This window comes from Dicentrarchus labrax, unplaced genomic scaffold (genome assembly GCF_905237075.1).
Source record: "Dicentrarchus labrax unplaced genomic scaffold, dlabrax2021, whole genome shotgun sequence".
In the NCBI taxonomy this organism is placed as follows: domain Eukaryota; kingdom Metazoa; phylum Chordata; class Actinopteri; family Moronidae; genus Dicentrarchus; species Dicentrarchus labrax.
Genome location: NW_026136720.1, coordinates 20624890 through 20640627, shown reverse-complemented (window position 1 = coordinate 20640627; position 15738 = coordinate 20624890). Strand labels below are relative to the sequence as shown.

The following is a 15738-nucleotide window of genomic DNA, read 5'->3' as shown; positions in this document are numbered from 1 at the left end:
CATTTGTCTCATGACTGCCAACCCCCTTCTAGCCACTAGCTAACACTGAAGCTAACCTGGCAAGAAGGAGGACCAGGAAGTAAAAAAAGCAGACAGCGGCGGCTCGCACGTCCTGAGCGTCTCCTCCGGTCAGGCCAGTGTGTTTGGTTGAGTTGAACTAACGTTACTAACGTTACTAAGGTTACTAAGGTTACTAAGGTTACCACAGTGTGTGCACAGCAGTGCTTTAGCCATTGAGTTAGTTACACGAGCAGCGGCGGTTAACGTTAGCAGCTACAGGAGACAACGTCTGTACGGTGCGAGCAGAGAGGGGAGCAGTTGACGTTGCCTCCCCTTGTGTTTTTAAAAAAAGATTGAAGATGGCGACCAGTTCGGAGCGCAGTCCTCCTCCGTTCCCCGACTCTGAGGACCAAGATGTGCTGGACTCTGAAGAAGTCCGGGGCCGAGACAGTGATGAAGACGACGCGGACGACCTCTTCATGAGCGCGGTATGTGTGAGTGAGGTTAACGTTAATGTGACGTTAGCTGAGCCGCCTCGGATGTGGCTAACTGACATTAACTGTCAAAAGAACGTACTAACGGTGGTTAGCTAACGTCAGCGCAGAGAGAGCTAGAGAGGCGATTTTTACCAAAAGTTTCTTCAAGGGTGTTGACCAACATTTGGCTTGCTTTAGCGGAAAGGGAAGAGTTGAGAAAATAATGTTAACACAAGCAACTGCCGTGTCAGATAGTGTTACACTTTGAGATTGTTGCTGTTACTTTAAATTATTGAAGCATTTTGGGGGATTTGATGCAGAACAATCTGCACTACCCTCCTACTATAATGGTAGCTGGCTTTAAAATCCCTGGGTAATCTTTGACACTGTTGAAAATACCCATCGAGGTATTGATTTTTTTCCGGAAAAGTTACACTGTGGAGAAGTGTGTAGCTGTGATTTAATAAGGTCGATTAGGAAAGCAGATAACACATAGGTTAGTTCCTGTGTGGTGGCCAATGATATGGATGTTTTGTGCACATAATATATTTGACATCTCTAATACTATTCCTGGTTATCTCTAATCTGAAGGTATCCTCTTCAGATATTTGGGTGTGCAGACCTTTAGGCCATGCATAGGTAAAGCAAGCATCAGTCTAAAGCTAGCAATCTGCAGAGAATGAGGTCTGTGTGGTTTCACTGTGAAAGTTACAGTCACCAGATTGGACGTGATTCTGTTATTCTTATTAGATCGGTGGTTTCAGAAAGTCACAATCTTGGATGTGGATTAAAAAGCTGGCTCGAGCAGCCTCCTGTCATGTGAGTTAGCTGTGGTCACATGGTCAGAACCCGGATGTTTTCCCACAGTCAAAGTTCAGAGGCGAGATTGGAAAGTTGCTGTCTTTGATTTTTGAGCGCTGGATGGAAAACATTAGTCAGCAGTTGTAGTAGATGTTACATTTAACAGTGCCTGCAGCTGAAGTAATGCTTGGATATAGACCAGACAGTGGTAATTTGTGGATTCAAGTGTTGCCTCATGCAAAAAGAAGTTGCATAGTATTACTTAATGTGAGAATTAGCAAGTACAGCCAATCAGAAAACACTGTTTCAGTTTATTATGTGCACCAAGCAAGTACTTCTAATGTTCTTCTTTGGAGGATGGACTCATTATTAAACCTTTTTCGTATAACACAATACAATTCAACACCACAAACATGACATGATAACGTAAACGTAAACTTGAACCTGATCAAATGTTTCAGCATGGCAGTGGTTTTTCTTTTTTTACAAGGTGCTTACTTTTTGATTTGAAAATAATATTTTTGTTATCAGTTTTACACCCAGTAGCCTGGAATATAGGGTTGTTCCTAATGCCGTTCTTTTGAAAGGCGGGGCGGGGCAAGCTGGTGTGTGTGTGTGTGTGTGTGTGTGTGTGTGTGTGTGTGTGTGTGTGTGTGTGTGGGCAGCAGTGTGTAGTGACAGACAGAGGTGTTTGTGCATGTTGGTGCAAATATCAGAAATCTCAAAATTGAAAACCGATCACCCAATAAATGAATAATGGAATAGTTGAATATTTGTGTCAGGCCCTGCTGGAACGACATAAAATGGTTTTGTTCTTGCATTCTCCACTGAAAGTTTTAGCTAATGGCTGAGCTCAGAATCAAGTTGAATAATGGCATGCAAATGATTATAAAAGCAAACATCCGGCTGACACTCATAAATTTAGATTGACATTAAACAGGAGGCCACAGTTACCACTTGCACTATCAATAGCTCCCACTGAAACAAACTGGTTGTTAAAACCTGTTTGATTCCCCTAATATCTATTAAAAGCTAGTAATATCTGGTTGAGACCCATTAACCTACTTTCAAATCATAATGTGATTAACTGTGATCACGGTTTATGAGTTTGTGGAAGTTGTTCTTTTAGTAATAATATAACTTAGTGAAAATGCATGCATTTGGGATGTATTATGTTATTATGTTTAGGTTTTATGGTTTTATTGATTTTGTTATGGTATGGTATGAGGAAATGTATTTATTAATTTTGGAAGCTCCAATACTTGTAATAAATATGGTATCAGACCATCTCTACTGTTTATCAGACAAAATTAAGCAATTGGAAGACTTCACCTCGAGCTCAGGGAAATTGGGATAGGCTATTTCCTTGCTGCTTCCTGACATTTTATTGTCTTGATAATGAATCCAAAAAAGAATTGACAGATAATTGTTATTTGCAGCCGTATTCAAAGACATGAAATCTTTTTTTTTTTTATTTTTTTTACTTTTCCCCTCCAGAGCAACCCTCCACTGACCGAAATGGACCCCACCCTGCCACCTGCCAGCCAGCCCAGTGACCTTTTAATGAAGCCTCCCGCTGACATCATGAATGACCCCTTAATTGAGCCTGTTAGCATCCAAACAGAAAACAAAGTGACCATAGTTGTCAACGAATCCCCGGATGACTTTGTCGACCTAACAAACAACTTAATCGACTCTCCCGATGACACAGTTGCACTTGAAAGTGCCGTTGCAGACGCAGCAAAAGACACAACTGAAATCCCTTTAGATGAACCCACAGATGATTTTGTCAACATATTTGGAAGTGAAACTCAGGCACCGCAAGAGGAAGTTGTGGTAGCAGATGTTACTGTCGAAGGAGCAACCAATAAAAGTGAAGTGACCAGCGGTGTTACAGATTCACCTGGTGATGAGGAAACAGGAAGTGATGCCGAACAGGAAGCAAAAGAAATCGCTGCAATTATCGACCTAAGTATGGATTTGTCAGCCAGTGACACACAACAGCCACCTGGCATTGACAAATTTGTTGACCCTTTGGTTGACCTTCTCAGTGACGCTCCACCCGCTGCTGATGCCACAAAACCCAGCCGGGGAACAGTCGATCTGTTCGAAGATGAGGGAAGTGACCTGTTCACAGAACCACGGCAGTCTAAATCTGCCAAGCAGCCACAGAAAAGCCTCTTCGGTGAACCCGATGAGGATCTGTTCGGTGAGCCGCTGGGTGCCACTGCAAAGAAAACTATCATAAAAGAGCAGAAGGACAAAACCGTTGTAACCAAAGCTGCTGAGGATGGTAGCAACATCGGCGGGCCTCTGCAAGACAGCAATCCTGCAGAACCTGCTGATCTCTTCTCTGAGGAAGCCGTCACCACAGTGCCCAGCATTAGAAACACCAGCACAGTCAACTCCAAGACAAACGGAGTCCACTCTGAAGAGGAGACAGATTTATTTGCTGGTAGGTCCGCTATTTTTTATATTATGGAACATTATCATTTTAATTTTGCTGCTCTATTTGAAAAGTGTCCTGAGATAACTTCTGTTATGAATTGGCGCTATACAAATAAAATTGAATTGAAATTGAATTAATTGTGACAACAGTCACATTCAAATATTGGTTTCTGTTTAGTTTCAATATGCACTTTATAAGAAGTAAAAACATAACCAGCTACAATACAACAGAAGTTGGTCATATCAGGGTGTTCCAGTGTGTTCTTGTTTTTCCCAGTGTTTGTTTTTCGGAGGTACGTTTGTCTTTATTAAATAGTGGATACCAGAAGGTTGCCAGGAAATGTAAGGAGACAGATGGAGGATAACATGCAACAAAGGTTCACTGCCAGACTCAATCCAGGGATTCATGTCATGGTCAACGATTTTTTATTTTTAGACTTGTAGTCTGCAGCCCCAACTGATGCTGATTCAGGTGACATGGCTTGAGGACATTGATCAGATTTCAGCTTCCTCTGCAGCCGCAAGAGGCTTTATACAACTTTTTACATTTGCAGAAGCACTCCTCAGCACCTTTTAACAGACTTTGCTGTGCACAAACAGGGAGTTCCTGTTTAACTGATATAAACAATAGAGAAGATAAATTACCATAAACACAAGAGGATGGAATGCGTTTGTTTCTATTTCCCTTTTATAGCAAAATGTGTGGTTTTTCCTCCATGGCCGGTCATTTAAACTCAAAAAACAATAAATGAGGCCCTTGTGCTGTTAGTTACAAGCACTGTTGAAAGCAAAACAGACAAACTGTAGGTATTTAGAGTCAAAGTCTGTGAACATATTTGTGGTCAGGTCAAAGGTAAAAAAAATGATCATCACATCCAGATACAAACAAGTTGTCTGTTACAATGAAATCCTTAGTTTGCTGATTATCATACAGAGAAAGGTTGATGCAAAATAGTATATGATCTAATACACACCTCTAAGACAGGTGGTAATCCAGTATACTGTCAACACAACCTTTATTAAAGTAACAAACATGCAGGAGTTCAACACTTATACATTGGCCTGCAGCTCAGATAGTGGAGGGTGTTGGCCAATCATAGTGTTGGTGGTTTAAATCCCGACTCCTTTTGTCCTGTGAGTGTCCAGTTTCCTCTAATAAGACACTAAATGCCAAATTATTCCAGTGGGAGAATGTGTAAAATAATTGAATTTAAAGGTTAAAAAATAAATGAGACTTGGATGAATAAAACTAGAATAAAATAAATACAAAGATCTAATACCAGTATATTACACAAAATGTATAATAAAATGCTGTCTTTGTTTCTTTGTTCACATTCAGAACCTGTGAATTTGCCAGCAAAAAAATATAAGAAATTAAAATCTAAGGCATTATGTTATATATAAAACATTTGACAGCTAATGTAAATACTTTAGACTTATATATAGACTCATAACAAGTCCAGGTCGTAAAGTAAATAATGGTCATCTTTCTACACATTTCCATTCAGCTTGTAATGACCACAGTGTGGTTTCTTTTTTGGTTTCTTTTCCTCTCTAACAGAAGCCACAGTGGAGCTGTCTCTTGACAGTCCTCGGGACGAGAGAAAAAAGGATGCGACAGCCAAACCGTCTGTGTCCGCCCCCTCTCTGTCAGCCGCTGCCAGCCTGACCAAGCCACAGTCTGCTGCCCTGGAGGAGGTACACACATTTCTAATCTCAGAGTGAAATCCCCAGTGTGAATGCAACAAAGTAATGACTGAAAACTGTTCAAGAACAGGGATTAGCTATTTTATTTCTTATATATTTTATGGAATATCCGAATTGTAAGAAGGAGTCAGTGAATTCATGTCAAAATGAAACTGTTCAAATTTCTCCAAGAATTCCCAATTCTGCTGTTAAAACATTTCGTTTACTGCAACAGGGCCGTTTTTAACTTTGTCTTCAATATTTCAGTTGGAAGAAGAGGAAGAAGAAGAGCTGGAAGACAAATTTGACATTTTTGTTTCCGTCAAAGACCCTGAAAAAATAGGTATCGGTTATTATTTTAATTCTGTTTTGAATAAATAATGTATCTGGGTTTATTTAGTCATTTGCAGTAAGGATACATGTTGTTTTATGCATCATAAACATAAAGTATGTGGGAGGGGGATTTGCACTGACTCAGAATAACTAAATGTCTTCCTTTCAGGAGATGGAATGAACGCCTACATGGCCTACAAAGTATCCACAGAGGTAAATACTTGTGAACATGCACTTTTATGAAGTCGTTCATCTTAAATCTAGAGGAAGTTAGGACAGTTACTCATCCGATGTGTGCAAAGAGAGGAAATACTGTGAATCGTAGGAGAAACGCCCATGCTCTGGCCCTGACATGACATAGATTATGTCAGAATTTTATAGTAGTGATTCATTAAACTTAAACCTGTTATGTGTGTAAATCCAATAATATATAAGTATAGGTAATAATTCTAACTCTGTGTGAACTCTTTCAGACCTCAATGCCCATGTTCCGCAACAAGACATTTACAGTGAGGCGACGCTTCAGCGACTTTCTCGGCCTCTACGAGAAGCTTTCTGAAAAACATGGACCAAATGGATTCATCGTGCCTCCGCCACCAGAGAAGAGCATCCTGGGTAGGCTGCCTGGCTTTACTGTTTCCTTTGACATACTGTTACTATAAATCTTATCTCCATCAGCTATAAGAAGGGATGTTGTGTTGCACAGGTATGACGAAGGTCAAAGTGGGAAAGGAAGACTCCTCATCTGCAGACTTTGTTGAGAGAAGAAGAGGTGCTTTGGAGAGGTAAGAGTGAAGGAATGAAAGTAAAAGTGCATCATGTGCTGTTAGTGTTTGGATAGAACTATTCCTGTCTTTCACATCTGAAACTCAAATCTCCACTAAACCATCAAGCTGTTATGAAGTTGCCCTGTCCATAGAAAGCAGGATAGTGAGAATTTTTCTGTTTCCCCATTCAACAGGTATCTCCAGAGGGTGGTAAATCACCCATCACTTCTCCAAGATCCAGACGTCAGGGAGTTCCTGGAGAGAGAAGAAGTAAGTCGAAATTGAGTTTGGAGAGTCTCGGTCCTGGATGCCTTTTTATAGGACAATAGTTTTGCGTCTGAGCCACTGTCAAATACTAAATACTCTTAAATACCATAAACCCGTCAGTCACACAAATGCTCCACATAATAACTGGCTGATTAATTCATCTTAATAAGATCTAGAAATCTGTTAAAATTGAGGGAATACTGTCAGGTGGATGCATTGTTCCTCTGCCATTTGCTTCTGTTTGATCCCTTTGTGTATCTAAAGTTTTATTGCTGTATTATAATGTGTGTGTGTGTGTGTGTGTGTGTGTGTGTGTGTGTGTGTGTGTGTGTGTGTGTGTGTGTGTGTGTGTGTGTGTGTGTGTGTGTGTGTGTGTGTGTGTGTGTGTCTGTGTGTGTGTGTGTGTGTGTGTGTGTCTTCAGTTGCCCAGAGCAGTGAGCACCCAGGCTCTGAGCGGCGCCGGCTTCCTGAAAATGATCAACAAAGCAACAGATGCTGTCAGTAAAATGACCATCAAGATGAATGAGTCAGATGTGGTGAGTTCAGTCTGTTCACAACGGTTTTCATTCCCAAGAAGCTCTGATGTAGCAGATGCGTTGTAATGAGGAAATCTGGATTTTCCAGTTAAAAAGCAGAACATTTGGAGCTCACAGTTAAAGACTAACACTCGCTTGATATTAGTCATAATATGAGTCTGTTAACTTGTTTGTTTTTCACAATGAATCTGAATTTGCTCTAAAGAGAATTTTCACTGTTCTTTTTGTTATGACCCAGTATATGATGTGATACACTCAACGGACAGACAGACACATTCCTTTGTAAACTGATGCGGTGCTATTGATTAAATCATTTTCTGTCCAGTGCTTTTTTTTGTTTGCTCTAGTGCAAGCTAACATTTGGCAAACTGTACGTTTAGAAGAGAGCACCACAGTTCACTAAATGCTAAATGTGAGGCAACCAATCACTCTGACCTCAGACCCTATTTGTCAAAAGTTGCAGTGAAAAGAAACTGAGCTGTGACACTGATCTCCACATACATTCCCATTATCCTAGATATCTTATTATTCCTAGATTATTCAAATATTCAAGTAAATGTTTTTTCCAGCTGAATACATTTAAAGAAAAACGCATTATAGTAATGTTTTTGATTTTTACAGTTATGTGATATATCCTCGGTAATGTGGCTCACAATTAGTTGTTACACGGACAAAAATATTGACGCCAAGCTTATACATGAATATGTGGAATAACAGTGGGTGTTAAACAGCAGCCTCAGCGTTGGAGTTGTACTAACTGTGTGTTTTGCTGCAGTGGTTTGAGGAGAAGCTGCAGGAGGTGGAGTCTTCAGACCAGCACTTCAGGAAGCTTCACGCGCTGGTCGAATCTCTGGTCGTCCACAGGAAAGGTTAGTTCTCTCTCTTCCAGCCACTAAAAGATACGCCTTCGATTAATGTCCTGTGCTGATTATTTATTAGTCCAATTTTAAGAAAAGGTGACACGAAGATTTTATGGCGACATTCATTAATGAGTATGAGGGGCATCGCCATCATTTCCTTCACCATAACATGAGCTGGTGTCAGAAACTGGAAAACCATAGAGATTCATTAAACAGATTTTGACTGGAGATATTAGCAAGTTGAGTTTGTTTATCAGTTGGCTGTTTATGATTTTAGTTCTGCCTCCCTTAAAAACATCTAAATCTCCTAAGTATGAATGAATGAAAACAACTTTTATTAGTCTAAATGGACACAAAATAACTAAGACCAACAACAATTTCTTTATCAGTGTTATTTGTACTCAGAGCTATTCCCAGAAAGTAGTTCAGATGATCACTTATTTGTTTCAAAGTATATGGTGAACAAAATGCACCAGTTTGCATTAGGGCTGCAGAATATGGTAAAAACATTATATTACAATTATATTGACCGATATTGCAACTGCGGATGATTCACGATTAGTGTTGGCACCATCATTTTTGTGTGACAAATGTATTTATTTATTTAAAATATTAAAATCATGATGATTTTGTTGGGGGTCTGTACAAAACAAAAATGATTTGATATATCTGGAGAACAAATTTGTAGGCCAGGAGAATTGTGCAGCACTGCAGTACTTCATCATTAAGCTGTTCTGTCACACATTTCACCTTTTTATCAAAAAACTTGGCCCCTATTTTGATAATATATCGATTATTTGTGCAGCCCTAGTATGCCTTCATGTTTGCTCTTCCCCTCCAGAGCTGTCGTTAAATACAGCCAGCTTTGCCAAAAGCACAGCCATGCTGGGCAGCGCAGAGGACAACACCGCTCTGTCCCGAGCTCTCTCTCAGCTGGCAGAGGTGGAGGACAAGATGGAGCAGCTACACCAGGACCAGGCTGCCTACGACACATTTGGCTTTGCCGAAGTCATCGCAGATTACATCCGCCTGCTTGGAGCCGTGAGGGTACTGAGAAAATCTGTTTCACTTATTTCTGGACGTCAAAGATAATTCTGCATAGTGAAGTATTGATTTCAATAGTAGTTTAATCACAAATTATTTCACTTTTCAAAGGTTAGGGGGTAACGCCAGGTCCATGTAAACATCAGACTAGATATGTAGAGTTTTGGTGAAGTTACATTTCAGTATAATCTAAAATAAAATCCAATTTGTCTGTTGTATTATCTTAAGTCATGAGGTTAAGTTTGCCATTTTAATTTAGACCACGTATTTGTGTTAAATCCTTGTAAGAAAAAAGTTTGCAAGACTTTTTTTTTGAGGAAGTACTTCCAGGGACAAGAAGAAAATCCAGGAAATCCACTATACAGAGTGATCAGGCGTACGCTATTTATATAAATATATTTGGAAAGTTGATCTGAATAGGAGCCGCACTTAGCAAAATATAAACATTAAACAATCCCCGTGTGTGTTGGTGACCTGCAGGGGTCGTTTGATCACCGGATGAAGGCGTGGCAGCGTTGGCAGGATGCTCAGGCCGCGCTGCAGAAGAAGAGGGAGACGGAGGCCAAACTGCTGTGGGCCAACAAGCCGGACAAACTGCAGCTGGCCAAAGAGGAGATTGCTGAGGTAACAACAAGGGCCAAAATCAACATAGTGAAAATAACTCAGACGAGGCTGGGATGCCTGGAAGAGCTGGAGTTTGATGTGATTTTTCTTTTTAAGATTGAGAACAATGTTTGAGTGATAAATGAGCCACCTGAAAAGCTTTTTGTTCCTCTCATCAGAAACAGGGAGCGAGACTTTTGTTTTTTAAGATTGTTTTCTATTACCTTGGTTATTCCTGTTAGGGTTAGGGTTACATTAGATTTTATATTGTTTTGTCATGATGCTCATTTACTTTCTCTATCTATATCTTTGCTTGAATATTGCAAGTTCAAGTTTTTAATCTGTTTGACGAGGCTGCTTTTAAACATCAGTATTTACTAAAGAATCACTTTAACCAAACATTAAACCTGCAAGACAAATGATAATCCTTAGTTAGAAGTATCAAATACTAAGATGCAACTTTAACTTGTTCTAATAATTCTGACTCAATATTAACTTACCATGATTAGGGGACTTTAAACTCTTCTTCTCTTCTTGTTAACAGTGGGAGGCCAAGGTGACGCAGTATGAGAGAGACTTTGAAAGAGTCTCTGCTACCGTGCGCAAGGAAGTCGTCCGCTTTGAGGTACTGATGTTTATCCTTGTTGCATCAGTTGCTGGACAGCTGACAATGTTTGTTATTACTGACTGATGCAATGTTCTTATTTTAATCCTACAGAAAGAAAAGGCCAAGAATTTCAAAAGGCAGATAATTAAGTACTTGGAGTCTCTGCTTCAGTCTCAGCACCAGGTGAGTGTTTCTCTAGTCTAACGTGAATATTTAATATCTCCACAATCAAATATTCTTCTTGTTAAACCAGTCAGTGTACATTTATAAAGGGGTTTGATGTTGAGTAAAGCTTTTCCAGCTCAGGCAGTCCTTGTTTTGTTTTTTATTCCTATTTAAAGGATTTAAAAAGTCCTTGGCTATGCACCGTGTCTGAATTAGTTGTACTTTTTTTTTACATTTTAGTCATTTAACTGACTGATCTTTTCCAGAAAGAGTTCAGGAGTTCAAAAAGTTTGAATTATAAATGATCAAAATGAAACGTGACAAGTGTGAAAAGTGCTGTAATAAGAGATATAGTGATCTACAAAATTTCTGAACCACAGAAGGAACATTTTTAATGGAATGTTTGAGGAAAATATATAAATTATGAGCTAGGGAGTTTGAATAATCTTTGACTGTTGGAAAAGGAAAGATTAGGGATGCAAGTAAGAACTGATTTCTTTATTAATTCATCTGGTGATACATTTTTTTAAATCTTGAATTAAATAGTATATAAAATAATACTGAAAAGCTTCTCCCAAATGTTTCAAGAGTCTTAAAAATGTCTTCAGATTGCTTGTTTTGTCCAACTAACAAACCCCATAAATGTTTTTTAATGATGTAAAACAGAGAAAAGAAACAAGTGCTCACATTTGAGAATCTAATAGATATTTAGAATTTATTACTTGATGTTGGACAAATTGACTACAAATTGTCAGTTAACTGTGTGTCTATTGACAAAAGGATTCAGAACTGGGAAAGATGCACAGACATCTGTTGTAAATCCTAAATAATAACCACTTGTTGTCTGTTAATAAGGAATGAAATGACACTGTCTCTCTTCTTTGTTTCTCTCTCCAGCTGATTAAGTACTGGGAGGCTTTCTTACCAGAAGCTAAAGCAATCGCCTAATCCTCGAGCACCAGCCTTTTGGATGAACAGAACAGGCTGCCTTTTTCTTATACACTTTACCTCTTGCCTTTAAACCAAGGAAAATGCGTGCATTGTAAAGGGAGATACAATCAACCTGTTTTTTTAATCACCTTTAACATATAGGTCTGTATTCTATTGTATTAATAATTGTATATTTTCATTTAACCTTCCACAAATATTTTCTTATTAGATGAAAAGAATTTGCATATACAAAGATATGGACACACGAAAAGAGAAAAGTGTAGATGAATGATTCCATTAATTTCCACAAGAGAAGGGAAATGAACCGAGTCCGTTGTTCTCAGGATTTTCTCCCTCGTGTGATCAGGAGCTCCTTCACATCAGCAGTGGTTAATTGTTTACAGCGTGGCTGCTCTCTCGTCAAATATTTCTGGGGACCCAGATGAAGAAAGTTGCCAAGAGTCTCACTCTGTTTCTTCTTTTTAATGACTCAAAGGGATAAAAAAAAAAAAAAAGAGGAAACAGTTAAATGAATAAGAATTATGATCACTTCCACAAGGTGGATAAAGTACTTAATTACCAGCCATAAGTTTTCCTTTTGTTCTGTTTTTCTGTCAGATTTAAAATACTATTGATAATGAGGGGAGGGGGTGCAGGGCATTGAGAGGCATTAGATTAGCAGGGTCTACAGCTGTGGTCAAGGGTTGCATTGTAGGTCAAGCTTGTTGAGTTTAACATTTTAGATTTCAAGCGTAGTGCAAACTTTACTCCTACAACTACACATGTCTGTGCCTTTTTAAGCCCGAATGGTGTTTTTGGTGTGATCCAGTTTGGGAGAAAGTTGTACTCAGCTGTGGGCAGTGCAGGGGCTCGTTAACAGTTACCTCCACAATAGCCACGATGATCAGTGTCAATGCTGAGGTCAAAGAACAATACTGGTGTTTTCATTTTTAAGCCCCCCCCCTTTTTTTTCTCCCTCTACATTCTTGCTTATAATTTTGCAAAGGGTTTCTTTTCCTACCTTCCAGACAGTCTTTGGATTCACTGCTGGATGAAACCTGCAGAGACTTGAAACAGGTGAACATCATGTCTGTTTCTGTTAAACTCTGCGTCACTGTTGGGTGGTACAACAGTACAGTAAATGACAGTTGACACCATTTAAGGCACTACAAAGCAACGGTGACTAACTGAGAAAAATCTGATAAATGCCAACATGGATTAGGCTTCTCAAGCAAGTTTCATGTTTCTGCAAGTAGATTTCCATGCTGTAGAAGTGAAATGAAAGCTGAAAACCAAAGGCTGCGTGGTTAGTAGGAGTCCTCCTCCGTGGTGTGCATGGCAGCAATACTACGGCTGCAAATAACAATTTATTATCCGTTTATCTGTCAGGTTTTTGTTTGTTTTATTTCAGCTAATTGTTGAGTCAATAAATTGCCGGGAGCCCACGGAAGTAGTTGAAATAGTTTGACAGTTTGATTATTAAAGGTACCTTGTGGAGTTTTTGACCAGTTACAGCACTATAGAGCCTGGGTCCCCTTTTTTGTTTGTATCTCACACTGGTGATGGTTTCACACTTTGCCACCGATTAGCTGCTGGTAGCAGTGACAAAAAAAAAAAAAGCAAGAAAGAAGAAGACTAGCTAGTAAACATGGACTCAAACAATGTAAAATGATTCTTAAAAAAAAAAAAAAAAAGGCTATGTAAATGTTTTATGAGGATGGAAATGCATTCAACACATTTGTTAGACCTTTAAGATACGGAAGGCACTTGAATGTAAACATAACTTTGTTTACAAGAAAAATCCACAAGATACCTTTCAACCTACAATGATATAAAAGAGAGAAAAGGGGAACCAGTCAATGTTGGGGGCATTTTTGCATGATAAATTGTTGCCAGTTGTCTGTTGATTGACTAATCATTTCAGCACTAAACTATTCTATGTGTGATTGCGGTAGAAAATTGGCAAAAACATGCAAAAGACACCTGAATTGTCCTTTAAAAGATGGCCCTTTTACCTCTCCAGAAAGCACCAGGACGGGGCTGTTGATGCCGACTCGTAGACATGAGATTAACGTCAAATACTAAACGTACTGATGTCTTAGTGAACCTAATGCTTCCCTGAATGAAGCCTCAGTCTGCAGTTTGATAAGTTGCGTTTTAATATCAAACCGTAACAAACCTGTGCCACAGCTTTATGTGGCAGGGCTGCCATCTTTTGATTACAGCTTTAATTTCACATTTGCACACACTTAAATTGAAGCTGTGTAGCGTTGAGCTGCACTATCATTTTTTTTGTCATCACTTAACTTGCAGACATTTCTTTGCACCATGTCTCACTTAAATAAAACTGGATGTCAGTACGGCCTCATACTGTATGTCATCACTTGTTCAGTGTGCAGAGCAATGTCAGCAACGTGCACTGTGTCATAGAAATTACTTTTAAAACAAATCAATAAAAGTTGCACTGTTTACACTTGGAAATTTCATTAAGAACTTCAGACTTCAGTGTCTTATTTGTCCACGAGTTGTTTTCTTAACATTAATATTAGGTAGTTATAATAACGCCACCTAGAGTCTGTTTCTATAAGCAAAAACAAGCTTCTGAATGGAGTCAAAAATACTACAGTAAATGTTGTATAATTCCAAGTAACATTGAGTAGATTTACATTTTCTTTGTGTTTTTGAGAAGCAAATGCACCATGGGCTGTTACTTTTATTTTCCATATGTGGCGTAGGTACACAACTGGTCTGACAAGGGTTTCCACCTTGAGAGTCAGAATCTGCAGCCTGATAAATGTGAATGAGTGAGTTAGTGAATGAGACCAAACCTGTTCCTTTAGTAGACTTACTAGACTTTTAATGGTATTTCTATAAACTGTAAATACCGTCACTGTCAGGATTTAGACCTCATTAAAGTTGACTCACACCCAACCAGAAGCTGACTTTTAAATCGTAAATACATTAGCTCATATTAATTTATATGTTAGTATCAGTATGCGAAAGTGCTGTACAAAAATGAGAAATTTAAAGGTAATTTATAAACAGTGTCTCCATTGCATAGACCAGACAGCATTGACAGGTTTCTTTTAACTGTAGTAGTAGTAGGAGCACAATTCTTTAATAGCCCAATTTAACATATAAAAAAATGCTTGTTTATGTAAATAAAGTGAATATTTGTGGATGTTTGCTTTAAAAAAAATAGTCTGGTTATAAGTTGAAGATATTACAATTGGCTCACTCGTCTTCCACTGGAGGAAGAAAACTTTCTGGTTACCTTGATGACCAGTTTTGGGAGTGATTACAAATATAACAAAGGTTTGTCATTTAATCTGAAGCATGCATAGACACTCTGACCTTTAGTTGTTGTTCATGTCAAGGCCTAAAAACACTGGATCCTACTTTTTTTTTATTTTGTTAGACCCACCCTATCTTGTCAATGCCCTCATCATTCAGACTCCTTGCTACCAACCCCCCGATGACACCAATAGGGTTATTTTCTTATACCTGACAAATCTCCACCAGAAGACAGTACTTAGAGACTAGACTCAGTACTACTCCCCATCACAAGTAAACCTTTAACAGCACCGTGAACGCCTCGCAGACAACCACAGCAGCAGCGCGTTGCTTTACCATTTATTTAAAACTATGTACAATATGATTACGCACATCCAGACACCTTTTCACACGTGCAGCGATGCACTTCGTTTGCATACTTTGCTTCCCTAAACTGAGACGACAGGAAGCAGCAGCAGCGGACCAGCTGACTGTCTGCTACACATGATGACACAACAGGTACAGGTTTCATGCTGTGTTGCTGCTGCATGCTTCAGTTCACAATGTTGTTCCATCTAGATGACACTGACAAACTAAAACTATAAAGGCAAAGCAAGATGGACTGGCCCCAGCTGAGGAACTTAAAAATAAAAACCCTACATGTTCTATATTATGAAGCTGCAGTGTTGAAACTATGAGGGATTTTCACACATGAGGCACCCACACAAACAAAGGACAGCTTTGCAACTTGCTTCAACTCTTTTTGGCAGTTACACAAGGCAAAATATCATCTTTGTTCACTCTTAAAATGACAAAGAACTACACGGTTTTGCAGCAGTTCCAGGCAGTTAATGGTTTCAACATATTACAGAATAGTGTAGGTGTCAATAAATAACTTCTCTTAAAACACAACCAGCACATCATCATGCTCTCTGAAAAATA

General features: G+C 39.0%; 1 protein-coding gene across 1 annotated transcript; it reads left to right on the top strand.

Moving 5' to 3' along the window:
* Window positions 1–124: 124 nt before the first annotated feature.
* snx1a (sorting nexin 1a) lies at window positions 125–14016 on the top strand. The gene is made up of 15 exons (XM_051383039.1): window positions 125–488; window positions 2775–3732; window positions 5287–5423; window positions 5679–5754; window positions 5914–5957; window positions 6218–6359; window positions 6451–6529; window positions 6706–6781; window positions 7201–7314; window positions 8090–8183; window positions 9016–9221; window positions 9699–9842; window positions 10366–10446; window positions 10540–10611; window positions 11491–14016. The coding sequence occupies exons 1-15, from the start codon at window positions 360–362 to the stop codon at window positions 11539–11541; spliced, it is 2403 nt and encodes an 800-aa protein (XP_051238999.1). The 5' UTR covers window positions 125–359; the 3' UTR covers window positions 11542–14016.
* Window positions 14017–15738: the final 1722 nt, after the last annotated feature.